Source organism: Canis lupus, chromosome 17, assembly GCF_011100685.1.
Source record: "Canis lupus familiaris isolate Mischka breed German Shepherd chromosome 17, alternate assembly UU_Cfam_GSD_1.0, whole genome shotgun sequence".
NCBI classification, from domain to species: domain Eukaryota; kingdom Metazoa; phylum Chordata; class Mammalia; order Carnivora; family Canidae; genus Canis; species Canis lupus.
In genome coordinates this window covers 49,726,663-49,750,262 of record NC_049238.1, presented here as the reverse complement: position 1 = coordinate 49,750,262, position 23,600 = coordinate 49,726,663, and the positions used below count along the sequence as shown (strand labels likewise).

Below are 23,600 nucleotides of genomic sequence, written 5' to 3'. Positions count from 1 at the left end.
AGTCGTGATGACGTCACCACGCTGGCTGACTGAGAAGTTTGATTAGTAAACAGCAGTCGGGGAACCACAGTGCCCTCCCAAGCCGGGGGCCGGTAGCACAGGTTCGATGCGCACGTGTGTACACTTCAGAATCAAAATAGTACAGGCTGTGCAATGAAAGTTAAGTCCCACTTCTCCACTTCCTTGTGTGGTTCTCCCAGATGTCTTCCAACTGCTTACGTTCAGGATTATTATTATTATTATTTTTTTTTTTAGTATATGTTTTTATTGAAGTTCGATTTGCCAACATATAGCATAACACCCAGTGCTCATCCCATCAAGTGCCCCCTTCAGTGCCCGTCACCCAGTTACCCTAATCCCCGCCCACCTCCTCTTCCACTACCCCTTGTTTGTTTCCCAGAGTCAGGAGTCTCTCATGTTCTGTCTCCCTCACTGATATTTCCCACTCATTTTCTCTCCTTTCCCCTTTATTCCCTTTCACTATTTTTTATATCCCCCAAATGGATGAGACCAGATAATGTTTGTCCTTCTCCGATTGACTTACTTCACTCAGCATAATACCCTCCAGTTCCATCCACGTCGAAGCAAGTGGTGGGTATTTGTCGTTTCTAATGGCTGAGTAATATTCCATTGCATATATAGACCACAGCTTCTTTATCCATTCATCTTTCGATGGACACCGAGGCTCCTTCCACAGTTTGGCTATTGTGGACATTGCTGCTAGAAACATCGGGGTGCAGGTGTCCTGCCGTTTCACTGCATCTGTATCTTTGGGGTAAATCCCCAGCAGTGCAATTGCTGGGTCATAGGGCAGGTCTATTTTTAACTCTTTGAGGAACCTCCACACAGTTCTCCGGAGTGGCTGCACCAGTTCACATTCCCACCAACAGCTCAAGAGGGTCCTCCTTTCTCCACATCCTCTCCAACATTTGTTGTTTCTTGTCTTGTTAATCTTCACCATTGTCACTGGGGTGAGGTGGTAACTCATTGTGGTTTTGATTTGTATTTCCCTGGTGGAAAGTGATGTGGAGCATTTTCTTACGTACTTGTTGGCCATGTCCATGTCTTCCTCTGTGAAATTTCTCTTCATGTCTTTTGCCCATTTCAGGATTGGATTGTTTGTTTCTTTGTTGTTGAGTTTAATAAGTTCTTTATAGATCTTGGAAACTAGCCCTTTATCTGATACATCATTTGCAAATATCTTCTCCCATTCTGTAGGTTGTTTTTTAGTTTTGTTGACTGTTTCTTTTGCTGTGCAGAAGCTTTTTATTGGGATGAAGTCCCAATAATTCATTTTTGCTTTTGTTTCCCTTGCCTTCATAGATGTATCTTGCAAGAAGTTGCTGTGGCCAACTTTATGGTTGGTGTTAAATGGTGTTCTCCTCTAGGATTTTGATGGATTCTTGTCTTGCATTTAGATCTTTCATCCATTTTGAGTTTATCTTTGTGTATGGTGTAAGAGAAAGACTTATTGTTTATATATAAATATTTGTACATATATAGTTATCTTCTCTTTTATACAAAACGGTAGAGTATATGTATCCTACAATCTATCTTGGATACTGATTTTCCTAGTCAATTTATGCATACATCCGCTCTATTCTTTTTAATGCCTGGAGTGCATAATGTTTCATTGATTATAGAAAACAGGGGATCCCTGGGTGGCTCAGCGGTTTGGCACCTGCCTTTGGCCCAGGGCGCAATCCTGGAGTCCCGGGATGGAGTCCCGCGTCGGGCTCCCAGCATGGAGCCTGCTTCTCCCTCTGCCTGTGTCTCTGCCTCTCTCTCTGTGTGTCTATCATGAATAAATAAATAAGTAAACCTTTAAAAAAAAGATTATAGAAAACAATCTATATAACCGGTCCAATATTGATGGACTTCTAGTTGTTTTCAGGCTTTTGTTCTCTGTTGCAGACAGGCTGCAATGTGACTGCCCTGAAATATGTTTATGTCTATATCTAAATCCCTAGAAGTAGAATTGCTGGAATGAAGGATATGTAGACTTAAAATTTTGAAAGATACTGTTACCCTCCAAAAGTATTGTATCAACCTGCACTCCCACTCACAGTGAAACTTTTATTGGATTCTTATCATGTACCAGGTATCACACCAGAGGTTGACAGTAGGTATTTAGTTCTTAGAAAAAAAAATGACTGAGAGAGAGAGAGTAGAAGCTCACATCTAAGATTTCCACACAGTGTGTGGCATAGGGATCTGTACCTGTTAGAAAAACTGAGTTTTTGCTATCTGTGGAATAGCAAAGGACCAACATGTCCTACAGTAGGTCTGAAGGCAGAATAGAGTACTGAATTCCAGGTGATAATACCTATTTTTTTGTGATTTGTATTTTTTAGTTTCTAATTTCTGTAAGTATATAAATTGTTGGTCTTTACAACCATTTGAGATCTGAATACACTGAGATTCAGAAAGATCAGAGTTATTAAATAAATTATCAAATGAATGGGTAAAAAGATGACTAGCTTTGACATTTCTGGGACAGTCAGATTCTAACCAAGTTTAAACCCACAAGCATTTACAATTCTGAAAACTTACACATTATTTAAAACAGGTCAATATTATTACATTGCTATTTGGAAAAAGAAAATATATAAGATCCCACAGCACATTTGCAAGCTTACAATTTGGTACATTCAAATTTGGTGCTTAATTATAGACTACTCTTTTGGAATTTCTGAAAAAATTTCAATAGGCATGTAGCAGCCAAAACGTATGAATGGTACATATATCTATGAATATGACAATATATAAAATGTGACATAAATGTATCAGAAACTAAAAAAGGTACATTGGTCTTGGACTCTCAGTTTGCTAAAAGACACAACAAGCTCAGTTATAGTTGATACAAGAAAATCCAGACCTAGGCATAATAAGGTTTTCGGAAAATATGGGAACTAGAAAAGAGTAGGCCTTAGGATGGGAGTGAGTCCAACATGAGATAAAAGAATGCCTTTATAGATATGTAGTACACTGAAATGGAAAATATGGGATCAAGGGATATTTGGACCACCAAACAGCTAAGTAGTTGACACTAACAAAATTTATCTGTATATGGTAGGGCTCTAGGTATTTAGATCTTAGAAAAAACAAACAAACAAAAATAACTAACCTTAGGGTTTTGAGAAACTCTGGTCTTTAATTAAACCACAAACTGACAAAAGGGCAAGTAAGAGAGAGCCTGCTAAGATAGACTGGATAGTTACATATATTGTAGTTCCCATTGATCTGAATGTGTGCAAAATGCAGGAAGTGGGTCTGGAGAACAAGATGGGAGTGCCTGGCTGGCTCAGCTGTTATAGCACACAACTCTTGATCTCAGGGTTACAGTTTCGAACCCCACATTGGGTATAGAGATTACTTAAAAATAAAATCTTAAAAAAATACATATAGGATAAGATGGTACCCTAACCATAAAAATAAGACTTTAGGTCAGAATAGGGCTTGCTGCTAAGTTCCAAAGTGTTGGACTAAGCTGTTTAGGTTATTCCTTCTCTGTTTAAGAGTCTTCTAGAGGGCAGCCCGGGTGGCTCAGCAGTTTGGTGCCGCCTGGAGACCCGGGATCAAGTCCCGCGTCGGGCTTCTGGCATGGAGCCTGCTCCTCCCTCTGCCCGTTTCTCCCTCTGCCTGTGTCTCTTCCCCTCTCTCAGTTTCTTGAATAAATAAAATCTTTTTTTTTTTTAAAGAGTCTTCTAGAAGTTAGGATGATGCTGAGCTTTCAGGCTAAAGTTAAATGGCGGGAACTCTGGAGAGGAAATAGAGGGAACCAGGAAAGGCCTAACTAAGGGTCTGCCTAAATAGAACTGAATGTTAGCACTGAATATTTTAACATGTAAATATTTCACTGCTACCAGAATTTATGTTACTACACTTTCTCTCAATCTTACACCACCCACCCTAAATGTAGGAGCTATGGAGTCCCTTGATCTCCATAGGAACATAGAGGAAAGAGACACTGATCTGGCTTGCTGATACTTTCTACGGACTGTTAGCCTCACATTGTATACTGATATCATTGAACTAGGCTATCTGAGGTATGACTCTGAGAGGGGAAAATCTTGAAAAAAGGTTATAAGCTTAAGCCATGTCTCTATGCTGCAACACCTTTCACAATTTCTTCTCAGATAAGCATCACCCCTATCACTGAACAAACTCATATCTCATAATAGGAAAAGTAGGCTTATAGGTGAAGTATGTCTCTCTGGAGGTCCCATCTGTAAGCTATCTTCTTGTGGGCTCTCGGCGTCTTTTATCACACACCTCCTAATTTTAGCACCAGAAAAGTTCACGGGTAGATTGATCTAGGCTCTCCTACAAGCCTATCATTGAGGAAGATGACTGGATCCATAGATTTCCTCCCCTAAACCAGCTTACATCACCTAAAAATCATGAGCAGCTCAGCCCTAACGCACTTTATCAGTCACAAGAAGCAATCCAGGCCGGGAGGGACTGACTATAGGCATCTTCCTTATGCTCCGGGGCACAGTGTAACTTGCCATGGTGCCTTTCTCATGCACCCTTTCTAAAGTGTCTCCACAAAATCCATCAAGTCACATTAGTTCATGATGCTTCAAAATAAACAATCATCAAGAGGAAAACACAATATGTCTCAAATGCTGGATTCCTTAAAAATACAAGGGAAGGGATGCCTGGGTGGCTCAGTGGTTGAGAATCTGCCTTTGGCTCAGGGCATGATCCCAGGGTCCTGGTATCGAGTCCCACAGAAGGCTCCCTGTGTGGAGACTGCTTCTCCCTCTGCCTGTGTCTCTGCCTTTCTCTCTCCGTGTGTCTCTCATTAATACATACATAAAATCTTAAAAAGAGAGAGAGAGAGAGAGAGAATCTGCCTGTGGCTCAGGTTGTGATCCCAGGTTTCTGGGATCAAGTCCTGCATCGGGCTCCTTACAGGGAGCCTGCTGCTCCCTCTGCCTATGTCTCTGCCTCTCTCTGTGTGTCTCTCATGAATAAATAAATAAAATCTTTTTAAAAACACAAGGGAAAAATGTAGAAGATAATGGAGCATTTAAAAACAACCTATATTCTATGAACATACAATAAATGATGTAAATGAGGTAATATGACCCCCCAAACTGAAAAAATATATATTCTCTTTAGTGTACAGAGTTCATGGCCATTGCTGCACTATCTAGCTGCATAAATAAATAATTTAATGGCTATAAGATATTAAATACTAATTATGTAACTATATGTTATTATATTATAATCAATGTTATAGAGGAATTAATATGTTATGTAAATGTTATATTAATCTATTAATATAAATTTACATGTATGTGAATATATATAATTGTATGCTCTTTTTAAAATATTTTATTTATTATTCATGAGAGACACAGAAAAAGAGAGAGGCAGAGACATAGGCAGAGGGAGAAGCAGACTCCATGCAGGGAGCCTGATGTGGGACTCCATCATGGGACTCCAGGATCATGCCCCGGGCCAAAGGGCAGATTTGCTCAGGCAGCAAACCACTGAGCCACCCAGGCGTCCCTGTATGTTCTATTAATACAAAATGAAGCCAAAATGTGTCAACTTATTTCTCACAGAAACCAAAAATCCACATCTTGTTTTTCCTGTACTCTTTCATTCTGCATGTTCCCTATTCTCAATGAATGTCCTCTTCTTTCTCTAACTCTTCTCTTCTTCATTTTGCCTGATCTTGCACCCAAGCATGGCAGGCAGAGAATCCTAGAGGCCCAAGGTTCTACAGTGGCTGTTTGCAAGGGGGGAGGAGGCTACAGTAACTGCCACACTGGATACACTTAAGTGAGAAGGAAAAGGGGAAAGTATCCCAGATGCCATTAATGCCTCTTACCCATAAAAGAACAGGATGGCAGGATGCCTGTATGGCCCAAAGAGCCAGAGGTAGCAAATTATGGGCAGAAGAATTGCAACCAAGTGCTGGAAAAGGAAAGGTCTGCGATCAGCTGTGTCATCCAGCTCTCTGGTATTTGCTTCTAATGGGCACAATTCATTTTGCAAAGCATCAGGCACTGAAAAGAAGACGCCTGCTGCTGGAAGTTGATCAGAAGTAACACCCACAACTGTAAGATTGCAGATCAAGGCTAGTTCCAGAAACAATGCCCATGATGAATGAGAGGAGAAGAGAGATCCAAGCCCAACTTGGCCAGGCCCAGCCTAGCCCAGCTCGTCCCAGCCCAAGAAAGTGAGGATTCAATGAGAAGAAACTGCAAGAGAAGAGCCTGTACCACATTATTCCCCATGAAGTGCACTCAGTGAACTTCACCCTATTCTTTAACCAAGTTACAAAAAGAGGTCTTTAATCCCATCCTTTACTTCTTAAAAGCTACAGTAAGTTCATTAATCAGACCAATATTATTTCAGAACACCTGTAGTTTTTCAACCTAGTTGTTTGTGTCTTTTGTCTGTAAGGATGTTAACTTTTATTAATTAACATTTATAATCATAAATGTAGACTACATGAGATAAAATATATAGAATATAAATAACTATTAGTTAGTTGTATTCATGAACATCTTTGAGAAACATTGAGATGATTTCCCTAACATAAGAGTCTGGGGAAAATGAAACTCTCACATCTATCTTGAAGGCTTAGGTGCCACTGAGGTGTTGTTTTAGCTCTCCTACCACTCCTTCCACCCAATCCCGGCTACTTATTGGGAATGTGACCTCCCCATTGGCTCCCTCAGACCTTTAAACTGCCTGCTTTGTGACATCATTCTCCCACCAAACTACCACCACCTGGTAGAATCTTGGGGTTTCCCTGGAGTTGTCAGTAAATAAATTTGGATCATCGCAAGTGACCAGTAACCAGTGACCTTCGTACTGGACACATGCAGTCTTTGGTTTCAGCTGCTCCAATACCCTCTAGTATCGGCTCCTTGCCCCTTGTATCTGCAGTGGATGTTTCTTCTTCTCTAACCATGTCCGGTAAGGAAATAAACTTTTAAAAGTTTTTTACTGGATTTTTTTTTTTTGCCCTAAATTTAGTAGTACATTCAAAATAGCATGGAATAATGGGGGGAAGTATTGAACTAAAACTCCAGAGTCCTCAATTTCAGTTTTGACTTTGTCATTTACTAGCTGTGTGACTTTGGACAAGTCATTCACTCACAAAATCTGTTTTTTCTTCACCTGTTACTTTAGGGTGTTAGATGGGTTGCTCTCTCTGGTCCCTTTCTTTTCTAATATTGAGTGTTAAAGGGCACCCATGGAGAAAATGAAATCAGAGACTTCGTGAGAGTGTCTCGACAGAAAGAGAGAAAACCTAGGTTATATAGAAAAGTAGCAATATTTACCAAGATGTTTCATCTCTAATGGTCCCTCCACTAATATTTCAACTGTAGTATTTTAAATTCAGTACTGTTCAGAAAGTTATAGTGGCATGATTTGAAGTTTCTACCTTATGTAGTCGAAAAGGGAAAAGAGGGAAAGAGGATGAAGAAGAATGAGTTTGAGGGAGGCAAGTCTTCAAAGGTAAGGATATTCAGGATTGTTTCCCTCAGCACAGGCCAACTGAAACCAAGGGGGAGGAGAAAATATAAGAATGAAGGGGAAGCGGGGCATCTGGGTGGCTCCGCCATCATCGTCAGTTGAGGTTGAGCAGTTAAGCATCTATGTCTGCCTTTGGCTCAGGTCATGATCTTGTGAGATCAACCCCAGCATCAGGCTCCCAGGTTGATCAGTGGGGAGTCTGCTTCTCTCTCTCTCTCTCTCTTCCTCTCTCTCTCTCTCCCCTCTCTCTAAAATAAATAAATAAATCTAAAAAAAAAGAATGTTGAGGAAAAGCACAGAGGAGCTCTCAAGAAAAAAAAAGAGGTAGTTTAGGATGGAATATGGAAGGGAACCAAAGATTTTAAATAAAAGCAGGAAGAGCATAAAATGAAATCTGCTTAGAGCAGGACAAAACAAAGATGATTTTAGCAAACACTTCCATTAATAGAGTAGTCAGGAAAGGAAGGCCAGAGTAGGGCATCGCAGGGAAAAACAGCTTACAAAAAAGCCATACTCAGTTGTTTGGGTTTATGTATTGCCTCTCTGAATGCAGGTGGCAGTTAATTGCTTAAAATGTAAACATTTTAAAAATATACTTTAGAAATGATGCTTATTATCAACAAGCAACTAATAAAAGTGGCTATCTGGGACACCTGGGTGGTTCAGCGGTTGAGCGTCTGCCTTTGGCTCAGGGTGTGATCCCAGAGTCCCGGGATCAAGTCCCACATCTGGCTTCTTACGGGGAGCCTGCTTCTCTCTCTGTCTGTGTCTCTGCCTCTCTGTCTCTCATGAATAAATAAAAATCTTAAAATAAAATAAAATAAAATAAAAGTGGCTATCTAGGGGGCTGAAAGAAACAGAATTTTCAGTTATATTTCTGATTTTTAAGCTCTGTAGATGTTTTGCCTATTAAAAATAAGACCAAGTTTGTTTAAAAAAGGCATCTCCTAGATTGAATCCTAACGACTAATTCCTTTCTGTGATCAATAGATTCTGAGTCAAGACTACTTTTCATCTCTACAGTTATTTTCTTCCCAACACAGAGGGAACACATCTGTTTTTAGATCTTAGTTAGTGATCTAAGAAGAAAAGAAAAAGTCAAGCTCCACATCTCTAATTCCACATTTATCAAAGACAATTTTGTGGAGTCCTTTGGGTTTCCTACATTATTTTTTTTATTTGATTTTAGTGATGATGGCTTTAATTTAGACTTTGGGGGTGACATTTTCTTGGATGTTGAAGATGATTAAAATATATTTTTGGATAGAATATAAAAACCTCTGTGATGCTTTTTAAGTGTTCTCTCTTTTATTATATAATTATATTAAATATATTTTTTCATTGTTTTCTTCTGATCTTATTTATTTTTTATTTAAATTCAATTAATTAACATATAGTATATTATTAGTTTCAGAGGTAGAGTTCAGTTGAAATATACATTTCTACTAGACTTAGTATCTGTTACTTGCTGGGTAATATTCAGAAAAATGTGAATGAACACAATAATGGAATTCCTTTTTATGCATACTATTTTCCTCTCTGCTCTGTACCAGATATTATTGAAATATTTGTCTACAAAAATTGTGACTACTTATATATGCAAATTTATATCATTTGCTGCTTGTTAGACAATTTTTACTGTTTTATCTTCTCTTTCTGTATGTACTGGCTAGGAATTCATTCAAAGTCACCTTCTGTTGTGGGCTGTGTTTTGGTTAGTAGTATTCAGCAAAATAGGATAGGCAATATTCACTTCCAGCATCTTGCGTGTATGATAGAGAACTTCATTTATTAGTGAACTTATTATGCTTTGATGCTTGCTACATATCCCAGTTTTCATTAATATCTATATATTTTTTCTTAGTTTTATGTTTTTCATGATTTTTCTGTCATTTCAAGAACATGTCTTCCTTCAATATAAAAAGCGTAATGTTTCAAAAAAAATAAAAAAATAAAAAGTGTAATGTATCACTTTTATTCATGTAAGAATTATTTCCGTTATTGTTATTATTATTATAACCACTTTATATATGAGTAATCTTAGGCTGAAAGAGAGTTTAAATACATTTTTTCTCTCAAAAGCACTTCTTGGGTGGTGCCTGGATGACTCAGTCGGTTGGGCATCTGCCTTCAGCTCAGGTCATGATCCTGGGGCCTGAGATCTGCCCCGGCATCAAGCCCCACATCGGGCTCCTTGCTTCTCCCTCTCCCTTTGTCTGCCATTCCTCCTGTTTGTGCTCTTTCTCCCTGTCAAATGAGTAAATAAATCTTAAAAAAAAAAAAAAAGAGCATTTCTTGAGAAACTTTCAGTCATTTTCAGGTAAGATCAGAAACCAGGTTTAAAAAGATAAGAATGACCCCTTTTTCCTTTAAAACTTTTATTTTCAAGTAGTCTCTGTACCCAACATGGGGTTCAAATTCACAACCCTGAGATCAAAAGTCACATGCCCCTCTGACTGAGCCAGCCAGGTGACCCAAGAGTGGGGACCCTTTAAATTTACCAACTGGACTGAGTGGTATGTGAACTCTAGGTAATAGCATGAAATGCACAAATAAAATGGTTATACAAATAAAATAGTTACTATAGAAGAGTACCGACCAGACTGCTTCAGCACTTAATCACCCTGTTTGAGTTTTGGTATCTCAGCAAGTGTTGGTATCAGAGGCTTCCTGGTAGCAACAACTTTAAGATAATCCTGTTCCTTAAACATAGTGAGAATTGATCCATCTCCCTGATATTTCATCACCCTCTTGTTCCCTACAGAAAATTTCCAAAATCCATCTTTACTTGGAACTCCAAACTCTCTGCAGCTGTCTCTCCCTGTGGTGAGCAATACAGCTTCCCTAACAGGAAGTGTCTGCAGCTTCTCCAGAGTGTCTGCTCCAGCTGTCAGTTCGGCATGGCTACTGCCATCAGCTTCTGGTTGTTCTTTCCAGCCACTCATGGGTAGTGCCTACCTCTACCAACATTCCGGTACAACTACGTTGTCTGGAGTTACTGGGCAGAGCCAGAGCTCCACATCAGCTGCTTCCTATCCTGGTATTTTTCGGTGGGATGTCATGGGAAGCACTAAAAAGAAGTCATCTTTAGTCAGAGACCTCACTGTGACTATCATTAACCAGGACACAAGTGTTTCTTCCATGTCTATGGCAGCCCAGTATGACAAAACTTCAGAGGCCAATAACATGGTTCCTCTGTATCCATCACTTTCTGCCAGCCTTGTTCAGGGAACACCATCTCAGATTCCAAATCAGGGACACAGCCTATCACTTCCCTATCAGGAAGGAAGCCAGGTATACTACTATAATCAAGGCACACTGGGGCCTCTACTGTCTGGAGAACTTGGCCCCTGTCTGCAATCCTATGGCTCTGTGTCCTACACGGGAAGTAGGGCCTCTGCCCCTCAACCAGAAATGGTGATGGTACTCAAGGAGGTTCAGCCCACAAATGTTCTACCACCAGCCTCTGATTCTGGAATATACTACTCTGTGTCAGCTCAACCCATCACAGAAACAAGTTTTCAAGGTGAGTAGAAATAGAAAGAGGGAGAGAAATAAGGTCAGCATTCAAAAATCAGGTCAGATCTGGAGCTGAGAAGTACTGAGTCCACAGACAGGCAGAATCTAAGTCCTGAGATTTTAATAACCACTACCCTCGCTCAGTGCTCTCCACTTTTAGATTCTATTTAAAAACACTTAGTAGGGATCCCTGGGTGGCGCAGCGGTTTAGCGCCTGCCTTTGGCCCAGGGCGTGATCCTGGAGACCCGGGATCGAATCCCACGTCAGGCTCCCGGTGCATGGAGCCTGCTTCTCCCTCTGCCTGTGTCTCTGCCTCTCTCTCTCACTGTGTGCCTATCATAAATAAATAAAATAAATTTAAAAAAATAAAAAATAAAAACACTTAGTAGAGGTGTGAGTTGGGCACACTGTAATGGCTATCTATGCTATAGGTCGAAGAACCCCAAGAACATACCAAGGGCTACCACATTTTGCACTGCTGTAGCCGATCACCTTCCGTGTACTATCACACTGTAGTGAACTCCCTTCCCTGAGCTATTGCTTCAGGGTCTTTGGAAAGCATTTTGAAACTCTTATTGTGATGATGCCTGTTTAACTTTCCCTCACTTCCTTAATCTACACCAAGATTTAAGACCCTGTGTTCTGAGATCCTGTCCAAAGCAAGCGGGCTAAGAATTTATCCTCACTTACATATTTTATCAGGAAGAGCTCCACTCCCTCTCCTAGTCCATGATGTCAAGTATTCTTATTCTCTAAAGAAAGTAGAGAGACTTGAAGTGACCCTATATGAGAATGCTAGGCTTTGTTAAACATTTCATAATATTAAAAAAATCACTTTTACCTGACATAACAACCCTATAAAATACAAAGAAAATCAAACATCAATGACATCGAATGATCACCAGTAAGAGTTAGAAGTCACCTCCCATCTCCTAAGAAGATCTGGGAGAACTGCCTTGCCCATTGCTAGAAGGTGCATGATTTCTGTGTTAGTTTCTAGGGGGAGCATCTCACTTACCAGGAAATGACTTTTTCCTTGATTCCTTTGTAGTGATGGAGACCTCCCTCGGGATGGAGACGTCCCTAGGATTGCAACCTCCAAGTCAGGCATTTTGTCTGCCACAAACTCCAGAATTCCCCAAGTCCTGCAGTAGCAGAAATATCCAGATGCTTGAAAGTAACCCACCACCTGAACTTGGAGACATCTCTATGATAGCTCCAGTCCAAAGTTCTAGTAATGTCCTGGTACTGCCTCCAGCTCCCAGCCAGAAACAAACAGAGAATAAGAATTTGGATGATATTAAAACCAAGCTTTCAAAGCCTCTGGATGCCTACCAGATCCCGATAGAAAACCAAGATCCTCCACTACTTCCTTTAGAAATTCCTGATATTCACCACCTCTTGGCCTCCATTGACCCTCCTGGTCAGGAGGAACAGCCTGGTTCTGAAGACACCGATCTGGGAAAAAATGGCCCGAGTCTTGAGAACCAAGGGATCCTTGAAAATGGGATTGAATCTAGTGGTGGTTTTGCAGATGTAGCTACACTGGTGAGGGACATTCATCTTCCCCAGCTCTTTAATTCCTTGAAAGACCTTGATAAATCCAAAGGTGCCAAGGCGATCAAAGCCAAAGATACCAGAGTCATCAAGTTGAACCAGGTGCAAGAAAAGTCAAGTGTCATAAAGGCTCCCTCTGATCAAGTCAGGAAGAACAAACATAAAGCCACCGAGCCTATCAATGGTGCTCCCAAGGCCAAAATCCAGGCAAAAAACTCAGAGTGCCTGTTAGGGGGAGATGTGGTTATTTGCGATGCTGTAGACAGTGACAGGGCTCCAGTGAACACGGCCAAGCATTCCAACAGCAAATCTCAGAAAGCTGCATCCAGCAGGACCAGTAAAGCTAAGAGCCATGGGCAGGAAAAGACCAAAAGGACCAGAGAAAACAACCCCAAGAAAGCTGAAGAAAGTAAGCAGTCAGGGAACAAAATCAAGGCAGAAGAGAAGCCAACCATTCCCAAGATGAAGCGGAAGAAAAATCAACCCGAGCTTAGTCAAGAGACCTTTAAGAAGCCTCGAAGCTGTCTAGGCATGCACATGTTGGAGTCTGTGCAGGTTTTTCATGCACTGGGGAAGAAGAGTGATAAGAAAACTGGACTGTCTTCCTCCCGGGCCCTGGTAAGCTCCAGCAACCCAAAAGATGCCCGGCCATCCCCAGCTATCAAACCATGGCTTAATACTACACGTGAAGGTAAAGGTCCTGAGAAAAATCAAATCAAAGCCCAGAAACCAGACAGGGGTGCTGACGAAGAGTGTTCATCTCCATCCCAGTATGAGCTGCCACCCCCTGGGAAGGTCAAGTTGGTGCCTTTGCCTTTTCCAATCTTCGAGAAGCCTCGACCTCGACCTGTTCCACGGAGGCCACAGTCTCTGGCCTCACATCGTTCTGCTGCGGCTCACCCTGCCAGGCCTGGTTCTACCAGCTCAGCTCAACCTGCTGCAGCCAACCTATCCCGGCCGACTCCTGCCTCCTTGACAGGTCCTGCCAGGCCTGCTCGGCCAATTTCAACCAATCCCACACGGCCAATTTCAACCAATCCCACACGACCAGGTTTGACCAACCCTATCCGGCCTAGTGTCCCGCAATCTGCTGTCTCTAGGCCTGCACCCTACAAAACATCATCTTCCACTTCTCTCCAGCGGGAGCCCATTCCCACTGCTGTGACCAAGCTCCAGTCTCCACCCAAACCTCAAAACCAATTTCTACTCGAAGACTTCAGCTTGCAACCAATTCCATGGAGGAAACCCAATGTTCCTGAGCCAGTGATGTCAAAGCCCATCACAGAAGAGCAGAGGCCAGAGCGGGAGGCCATGAAGAGGCAGGCGCAGCTAGAGCGCGAGAATGCTGCCAAATACACTTCTTTGGGGAAAATGCAATTTTTCATTGAGAGGGAAAAAGAAATGGAAATTTCTCAATACTATGGCTATGCAATATAAGGGCTACTAGGAGTGTTGGTACCCAGAGGGGTTTATTCATATTATAGATAGATATAAATTCATATTATTATAGATAATATTTATTCGTATTTTAGATATAAATTCATATTATTATAGATAATATTTATTCATATTATAGATATAAATTCATATTATTATAGATAATATTTATTCATATTATAGATATAAATTCATATTATTATAGATAATATTTATTCATATTATAGATATAAATTTATTTGGATATATTTTAAAACTTAATAAAACATAATATAATTGATAAGAAATAAAGAATCCTTTTGAGTTCTGAGATGCTGTTAACTGTGGTTTTTCTTTGGTGGGGATCAGGATCAAAGGCTGTGTGAGAAAGAATTGGATGGGAGAATGAGGGAGAAGGATAAGAAAAGAGGAAGTAACTTGGTTCAGGCCTAAGAAGGCCAAAAGGGGAGAGATTTTTATAGCTTTTTATAAAAAGCAGGAGTGGGGGAAATGGCAGAATCAGGGTCTGAGGTTAGGACTAAAAGGATACATTTTGAAAAGAATAAAAAATGATAGAAGATGAGTCTTGGCGGACTAGGAAAAATGTGAAGCCTCTAGTGGAGGCTGGCCTTATGTCCCATGTCCACCAGATAGGTATTTTAGAAAACAAGAGACTCAAGACACACCTCCAAAAGGTTTGGGTTGCCTTATCCGTTCATGTATGACTGTAGCTGGGCAAGGTTAAGTACAAATCACAGGGGAGTGTACCAAATGGATGGCAAGGGCTCCCAGTTATCCTGGGGGCAGCTGATACCAGGAGCCTAGCCAAGTGCACTGCTGCAGGAGGAGGGCCATCATCCAGAGGCCCTCCGTTTAGTAATCACCGTTTACTAAACACCAATGCACCAGGCCCGCGAATGCACTGCTTCAGTTAGAACAACAGGCAAGACTAGTACCATGTGCCACTTTACTAGTGAGACTCCGCAATGGGCTTAGATCGCACTGCCCACAGAGGAAGGAGGCTTCGGTTTGAGGCCTAGATGCCTCCAAAGCCTTCAGGATTTCCATGCGCGGCCAACCTGGCTTTCAGAGCACAGCGACCGGAGGTTACCGGTGGTCACGATCAAACTTCTGAAGGGACCTAAACGTTAACTTGAGGGGGCCTGCCAGGTCGACCTCCATGGACGTCCTCTAAACGCGACCAACCGAAACGCTCGAGAAAAATCCGCTGGAAGGGTCCCTCCTCGCAAGGTAAGAGCGGTGGGCGCACGAGGACGCTGGATGGTGCTCGCAACACCTGCAGCACGCAGGCGCCAGGGGGGGTCTAGCCGCTCTCCCTGGGACCTCGTGGGGCAGCTGGAGGGAGGAGGGATGGGGGAGAGGAGAGGAGGAGGCGGGGGCGGAAAGGTAATGAAGTGGGGGGAGGGGGGAGATGGGGACCGAGGAAAGTCACCTGGTGGTAGTGGGGAAACCGGTAATTTGCATTTAAAAAATTATTTTGGGGGTGGCCCCGGTGGCTCAGCGGTTTAAGCGCCGCCTTCAGTCCAGGGCGTGACCCTGCAGACCTGGGATCGAGTCCTACATCGGGCTCCCTGCGTGGAGCCTGCTTCTCCCTCTGCCTGTGTCTCTGCCTCTCTCTCTGTGTGTCTCTCATGAATAAATAAATAAGATCTTTTAAAAAAATTATTTTGTATTGAGCTATATAGTTGGCATATCACAAAATTCACTTTTTGAAACTGTAAATTCGGTGTCATTTAGTACCTACACAAGCTTGTGCAACCATTACCATTATCTAACCCTTAATATTTTCATCACCCCAAAAAGAAACCCCCTTAACCCTTAGCAGTCACTTCTCATTCCCTTCTCCCTCCAGCCCTTGGCAACCACGGATCTTCATTCTGTCTGGATTTGCCTTCTCTGGACGTTTCATTTGTATGAAATAATAAAATATGTGACCTTTGTGTCTGACTTCTTTCACTTAGAATAGTGTTTTCAAAGTTTATCGGTGTTGTAGTGTGTCTACCTCGTTGCTTTTTAGGACTGCAATATTCTATTGCATGGTTCTACATTTGTTTAATCATCAGTTGGTGGACATTTGGGTTGTTTCTCCCAGTATTTTACACTTACCGAGTTTATTCACTCCATTTCACGATAATGAGATAGGGTTGGAGACTGTCAAAAAGTTGCCCAAGAATAAGAGCTAGCAATTAGGGAAGCTGGGGTTTGAACTCAGGCGGTCAGATTTCAGAGGTAATAAATTCACATGATAGGACAAGCTACAAAAAGTATTCAACAAATACCCAGCTGCCTATTTCCCTGCCCTGTTAGAGACATCTACTTTTGCCACACTGTGAATCCTTCCAGAGAAATTATGTCTCAACATGTATATATCACAATCTATTGACTAATTAGCCCCACTGATTTGTAATGTCACTTTTATAGCATGCTAAATTCTTATATGTATTTGTATTACTCTTTTCAGAATTTTCCTGGCTTTTTTTTGGCCAATCTTTTATATTTGCCATTTCTGTAGAATGTTTTTATCTTCTTTTGATTTTTAAAAAATTTCCTATTTTTCTCGTTTGTTTCTCTTAAGGCGTTATCTGTTATAATGGTCATTAACTCATGTTTTTTTTTTTTTAAGTCTTCATGCCTGAAATTTTAAATTTTATTTTAAATTCTGTCCTGAGCTCTATCATCTCACTTAATTCTGATTTATGTTGTTCTTCCATCTTATTTTTTTGTTATGGTAAAATATACATAACACAAAATCGGCCATTTAACCACTATTAAGTACAGAATTCAGTGGCATTAAGTATATTCATGATGGAGACGCCTAGGGGGGCTCAGCGGTTGGGCGCCTGCCTTTGGCTCAGGTCGTGATCCCAGGATCTGGGATTGGATCCCACATCGTGCTTCTGTGAAGAGCCTGCTTCTCCCTCTGCCTCTGCCTCTGCCTGTGTCTCTGTCTCTCTCTCTCTGTGTGTGTCTCTTATGAATAAATAAATAAATCTTTTTTTAAAAAAGTATATCCATGATGTAGTGCACATTTGAAATAATCATGTCCAAAAATTGAGCAGGACTCCAGAAAAGACTGAGGCAGCAGCCTAGTTTTTGAATCTCCCCAACCTTCTCATAGAAATAGATCAACAAAACCCAAAATACTATTTACCATTTCCAGAGCTTTTTCATCACCCCAAAGAGAAACTCGAGCCATTTGACATTAACTTCCCCTTGCCTTTCTGGCCCCATATTCTTTCTCATCTTTTGTATTAGGTCTTCTGATGTCTTTTAGCTTATTTTGAAATGACCTGTTCCAATTTTAATGTTTTGTGGGCCAGTCCTTTCTGACTTGCTTTCCTTGTCTGAGGTGATGCTATTCAGCTCCTTATTCTCATTTTCTTATGCTACCTGTAGAGGCCACTTTTTAGGCAAACAGGCTAGACCAACGGGATGTAGAAAAGGCCCACAACGATGACCTGGCTGGATGCAGATGGGCCCATTGGGCACCCACCTCAAAATATCCATAGGCCCTAACTAACCAACGGACTACTTACAACCAGGTACAGTTAGCATAAAAGGGAAACTTCCAAACATCCCCTCCCTCCTCACCTTCCTGCTTTAAATACAGCGCCACCCACTGTCTCCTTGCAAACCGCTTCCCCTCTGCTGTCCTGGGGCCATTCCCTTGCAGTGTATTCAATAAACTCCTATCTCCTTTGTTCTGCCATGGGTGAATTCTTTCACCTCCAGGGCCACCGGCTTCCACTGCATCCTCGCCCCACATTTGGGGCCCCCCTTTGATCCAATTGAGAGAAATACCACACCACCTTTGTGTAGGACTAGATCTCTTTTGTCTTTTCTTTGTATCTACTTCTCTAAACATGCACAGAATGGAACTGCCAATCTGCCCTCCCCTCCAGCAAAAAATCTGGTCTATGCAGCTCTTTCTTCATCTCAGGTCATAGTAATACTTTTTCCAGAAAAAGAGAAAGTGTAAGGAGCCTTCATAGTCATCTGACTACTTTCTTTCCCTCCCAGCCACACATCCAGAACATTAACAAATTCCATCTGCCTTACCTTCAAATTGTATCGGAACTTATCTACTTCTGACCACTTTTCTCCCTTTCCACTCAAGTCCAAGCCCCTGTCATTCCCTGCCTGAGTTAATGGCAGAGCCTCCTAACTCAGATGTTCCCAAATTTTGTATATTCACCAAGCCGTTCGTGTCTCACCTATAGGCCCAAACAAATACTTAACAGTCCCATTTATTAAGTAGTTAGGTGCCAAAAATGTAGTAAGTATTTATGCCTGCAGTAGGCTTCATAAGGCCATCCAAAGAGATCAGGTCCTAATCCCTGAAACCTGTAGATATTACTACCTTATTTAGAAAAAAAAGATCCTTGGGTGTATATGTGATTAATGAAGGATCTTGACATGGAAAAGTTATCCCAGCTTAGCGAGGTGGGTCCTAAAAGGAATCATATATGTCCCTTTATTTATTAAGTACTCTCTACGTCCAATGTGGGGCTCAAGAGTCCCATGCCCCACCAACTGAGCCAGCCAGGCGCCCTTCACATGTGTCTTTATAAGATCAAGGCAGGAATTTGATACAGACAGCAGAGGAAAAAGCAAGGTGACCATGGAAGCAAATCTTGCATCAGAGCTGCACGAAGCAAGGAATCAAATCCTCGCCATGGGCTTCTGGAGGGAGTATGGCCCTGCTTATACCTTAATTTTGTCCCAGGGGCACTGATTTCAGACTTCTGGCCTCCAGAAATGTGAAAAAATAAATTTCTGCTTTTATAAGCCACCAGGTTGTGGCGATTCATTAGAGTAGCTACAGGAAAAATGCTCTAGTAACACAACACATTGTGCGATAATATAATGCTCCAACAACTAAGTAGACATATGAAAAAAATACCTATAAGTGAAAAGAAAAAATATTTTTATTTCACTCTTAAATAACCACAACTGCTTGATAATGGAGACTGTGTGAGTGTTGGGCACTGCACAACATCTCAAACCTTGGACTGAAATTGGACACTGCCAGCCTCATTTCCTGCCCCACATTAATTTTCAAAAAGTATTGGCTTTTCAGTGCAGGTGCTGCCAAAAACCCAGCTTCACAAAGATATGGCGGCGCCAAAAGGAAAATAGCATGACCTAATGTTGAAACTGTGAACCACCTACTAGCTGGAAGCTCACACGATATCTGACAGATGTCAGTATTGCTGTGGATCCTTCAAAAATTTTAAATATTTTGCTGCACGCTGGTGAATTTGCCATGGTATCTTGGGGGCACCCCAGTGTACCTTGTGAACACAGTCCAAACTGGTTTCTCAGCTCCCACCCTTGCCTCTCTAAAATTTGTCAACACAATCACTGTAATGGTCCTTTTAAAACACAAATCGGATACCACCTTTCTTCTGTTAAAACCTTCTCATGGGTCCTCATTTTTCTGAGTCAAACCCAATGTCCCTACAATGGCTTATATGGTCCTACCTACATCAGGGGTCAGCAAAATCTATAAAGAGCCAGACAGTAAATATGTTTGTCTCTGTGGGCCAGATGGTCTCTGTCTCAACTACTCAGAGTACTTGGTAGTTGTAGCATGAAAGCAGCCACAGAAAATACATGAAAAAATGAGCATGGCTATGTCTCAATAAAACTTCATTGACAAAGTCAGGTCACACTGTAGTTTGCTGATCCCTATATCCTACATGACCAACTGCTGTGGTTCCTTTTGCTCATCTCCACTCCAGTCACACTCTGAGTCCTCACTGTTCCTTAAGTTTACCAGCAAGCTCCTGGCTCAGGGCCTTTGTACTTGCTATTTCTTGCCTGGGAGGCTCTTCTTACCTCCGAGTCTTCACTCAAATTTTTTCAGTGGAGGTTTACCTGAGCACACTATTTGAAACTGCAACTGTGTCCCTATACTTCTCCCTTCAATCTTTTCCCTTTTCTCCCATAGCAGTTAGAATCTTCTAATAGACTATGCAATTTACTTGTTTAACATGATAATTGTTTATAATCTGTCACTCCCTCACCCATCACTAACATGTAAGATCTTTGAGGGTATGATTTTTTGTTTTTTGTTTGCTTTGTTCACAGATATATATACCCAAGGCCTTGAGCAATGTTTGGCACATAGTACATACACAATAAATATCAGCTGGCTGACTGAATGAACAAATATTTTTCAAAGAGTGTAAGTATGGTGGCATGAAATTTTTCTCCCATTCAGAGATATAGTGCCTACTTATATGGAGGTATTTTTGCAAAGAAATATGTAAACCGGGATCCCTGGGTGGCGCAGCAGTTTGGCGCCTGCCTTTGGCCCAGGGCACCATCCTGGAGACCTGGGATCGAATCCCACATCGGGCTCCCGGTGCATGGAGCCTGCTTCTCCCTCTGCCTATGTCTCTGCCTCTCTCTCTTTTTCTCTCTGTGACTATCATAAAAAAAAAAAAGAAAAGAAAAGAAATATGTAAACCAAATATAAAATTATAAAATCCCTCAACCTGAAGTGTTCAATTCAAAAAGCCCCAAGGTTTCTTATCTTATCTCATTTAACTTATCTCATTTAACTCTTGTTGAAATTTACAATCTTCAGAATGTCAATCTTACCTAAAACAAAAGGCTTTGAGTTATTAGGAACCAAATTATAAAACTCACAGCTAACTAGCAAGTGACAAAGGAATAGAATGTCTAAAATAAAACTGACCCCTTATGTATATATTTAAGCATTAACTGTAACACTATACACACATTAAAAACCTTTCCAAGCATGCCTAAGAACGATTTTCCCAACTAGAAATTCTTGGCAATGCAGTTACCAGTTTTCAAACTATAGGTGGAGCTCCAAACCTCAGATTCATCTTGATGTTATCAATTTTACTGTAGCTATCTTCTCAAGAAACAACTTATTCATCAGGTTAATTCCAAGATCAACTGAAAAGGAACATAATTTGCATGCATGTGCAATGTTGTATATGTTGCAATATGTCAGCATTAAAGATCCCAATACATTTGCTGCATTTCCCCCCTTTTTTTGAACAACGCATTCTATATCTTTTTTAAAAGTATTTGTTTTTAAAATTCTATGCGTCATTTTGTATTCCCAATGGGTTCACAGCAAAAATTTTAACAATGTAAACAATTTCTCATTAGTACACATTTCATTTCTACTTTCAGAGCACTCCCATTCCCTACAGATGTTCAAAATAGGCTGTTTCGGGGCACCTGGGTGGCTTCATTGGTTAAGCATCTGCCTTTGGCTCAGGTCATGATTCCAGGGTCCCAGGATTAAGCCCTGTGACAGGCTCCCTGCTCAGCAGAGATTCTGCTTCTCCCTTTCCCTTTGCAGCTCCCCCTGCTTGTGCTCTCTCTCTCTCTCTCTGTCAAATAAATAACATCTTTTTTTTTTTTTTTTTTTTTTTTTTTACTCTTAAAGAGAAGAAGAAAACGGGGACACCTGGGTGGCTCAGCAGTTGAGCGTCTGCCTTTAGCTCAGTTGAGCGTCTGCCTTTAGCTCAGGTCGTGATCCCGGAGTCCAGGGATCGAGTCCTGTATCAGGCTTTTCACAGGGAGCCCGCATCTGCCTCTGCCTATGTATCTGCCTCTCTCTGTGTGTCTCTCATGAATAAATAAAGTCTAAAAAAAACAGAAAACAGAGAGAAGAAGTTATCAAAATAGGCCGTTTCAGTGTTTCAGGGCATGGAGTTCACTAGCATCCCCTTGAGAAACTTAATCATCTTTTAAAAACCTTTTTCCCTGTGGATGACTCTAAATTCTCATCCATGAGGGCCTTAAAACAATGAAAACTGAATTTTTCTTTGTTATTATTGTAGACCCATTGCCTGACATAGAGTCCTGAACATGATACATATTTAATAAATACTTGCTCAATTAATGAAGGTGTCTAGTTATGGAGGCTTCCTGCTCCTAGCTTTAACTGCCTTGTAGAGAAGACTTGATCTAAGAGTATAATGGACACTATTTTTCATTGTTCATTTCATCTATCACCATAATTGGCTAGCATCTTTGTAATTAATTTTGGGGACAGTGAGACAGCATTTATTTTAACAATATTTGAATATTCAACAATCTTTATTGAGTGTCTTCTGGGATCCCAAGCTACTCGAGGTACTGGGGATATACCTGGGAGCAAGCAAAAAAAAAGCCCCTATCTTCCTGGAGATTATATTTTACAGGGGAATGAAAGACAATAATTAATCTAGATCCTAAAAGAACAAAGGGGACAGTGGTAAGGACTAAGAGAAGATTTAAAACAAGGCTGAGTGATAGAGGGTGACTGAGTGGCTACCTAGAGTGTATGGTCAGAGAAGGTGACATGTAATCTGATGTGTGAATTACAAGATAGAGCCAGCCAAGTGAAGACCAGAGTAAGAGCATCTCAGGAAGAGGAAACAGCTGTGCAAATGTCTAGACTGGAACAGCTGATGTTCAGACAGTGTGGTGGAGACTAGTAAGCAAGAGAGAGAGAGTAGGATTTGAAGTCAAAGAGACAGCAGGAGTCAAGTAACTCTGTAAGCCAGGGTGGGGAGTTTGGATTTTTTTTTTTTAAGATTTTATGTATTTATTCATGAGAGACACTCAGAGAGAGGGGGAAGCAGGCTCCCTGTGGGGAGCCCGATGCAGGACTCAATCCCAGCACCCCGGGATTACGCCCTGAGTCAAAGACAGATGGTCAACCACTGAGCCACCCAGGTGCCCCGAGTTTGGATTTTTTAATTCCAAGTGTCATGGGAAGTAATTGAAGGGTTTTAAACCCAGAAGCAATAGAACCTGATTTTTGTTTTAAAAAGAATATTATCTGCTGTTGTAAGATTGCATTGAAATAGGTAAGAATGGATGTCATTTCTATACTAACGAGATTGCCTTGCCCCTCTAGCTATGTCATTCACCATAGGAGTAACAAGGAGGCAGCTGATATGTACCTTGTTTTTAGCTTCCCCACAAAGTCCATGTGGGCATTTTCTCTCTAATCTGATGCTATATATTGAGGTAAGAATTTGGCCTTTTAGGAGTCATTTGCTGCTGCCCAGGAATGATCTGCAGAGGATCCAGGAGAATTGATAGTGGATCCTTGTACTGACATGCATATTTATGCTTGTAGGGGAGAAAGAATCTGGTAAGGGCTTTCAGCGGTCAGTCTGAAAAGTCAATGACCGTATAGAATCCCTTTGGGAAAATCCTAGAGACAGATACACAACAGCAAGTCAGAGAAATTAGAGATCTGGATGCTGACCTAGTGGAAGGGGTAAAACCAGTGCAGAGGCTTTCAGCAAGATGGTGAAGGATAGGTCATGTCATCACATTAACAAACTTAGAGGGAGGGTCTCCGTATTTGGTGGGTAAAGTATCCCCGGAGAGCAGAAAGTTTCAGAGTGGTGATATACAAAATCTCCTGAGAAAGAATGAGTAGCAGGCTTGAAGGACGTTTTTGGAAAGAGGCTGTGCATGTACTCACACATACACACGCCCATACACAGAATATGCCACTGTTTGTATTTGGTGTAAATAACCTCCTGTCCTGGCTGCAGGGGCAGGAACTGTGTCATACAGATCTTTG

The 23,600-nt window shown here is 41.3% G+C and overlaps 1 protein-coding gene and 1 long non-coding RNA gene across 2 annotated transcripts; one reads left to right on the top strand and one right to left on the bottom strand.

Moving 5' to 3' along the window:
• The first annotated feature begins 5,787 nt into the window (after positions 1 to 5,787).
• Positions 5,788 to 14,089, top strand: C17H2orf78 (chromosome 17 C2orf78 homolog). Its single transcript, XM_038561742.1, has 3 exons — positions 5,788 to 6,945; positions 10,274 to 11,035; positions 12,081 to 14,089. Exons 1-3 carry the CDS (start codon positions 6,849 to 6,851, stop codon positions 14,021 to 14,023), a joined length of 2,802 nt encoding a protein of 933 aa, XP_038417670.1. The 5' UTR covers positions 5,788 to 6,848; the 3' UTR covers positions 14,024 to 14,089.
• LOC111090659 lies at positions 11,464 to 15,219 on the bottom strand. Its single transcript, XR_005372552.1, has 3 exons — positions 15,082 to 15,219; positions 12,048 to 12,112; positions 11,464 to 11,781 (listed from the first exon to the last, which is right to left on the bottom strand). It is a non-coding gene; the product is annotated as an uncharacterized LOC111090659 (long non-coding RNA).
• Positions 15,220 to 23,600: the final 8,381 nt, after the last annotated feature.

Excerpts from the sequence above, each read along its gene's own strand:
- C17H2orf78 (XM_038561742.1), top strand. The coding sequence starts at position 6,849 with ATGCAGTCTTTGGTTTCAGCTGCTCCAATACCCTCTAGTATCGGCTCC. Across the intron at positions 6,946-10,273 it reads TTCTTCTCTAACCATGTCCG|AAAATTTCCAAAATCCATCT; the intron begins GTAAGGAAATAA and ends TGTTCCCTACAG. Across the intron at positions 11,036-12,080 it reads CACAGAAACAAGTTTTCAAG|TGATGGAGACCTCCCTCGGG; the intron begins GTGAGTAGAAAT and ends ATTCCTTTGTAG.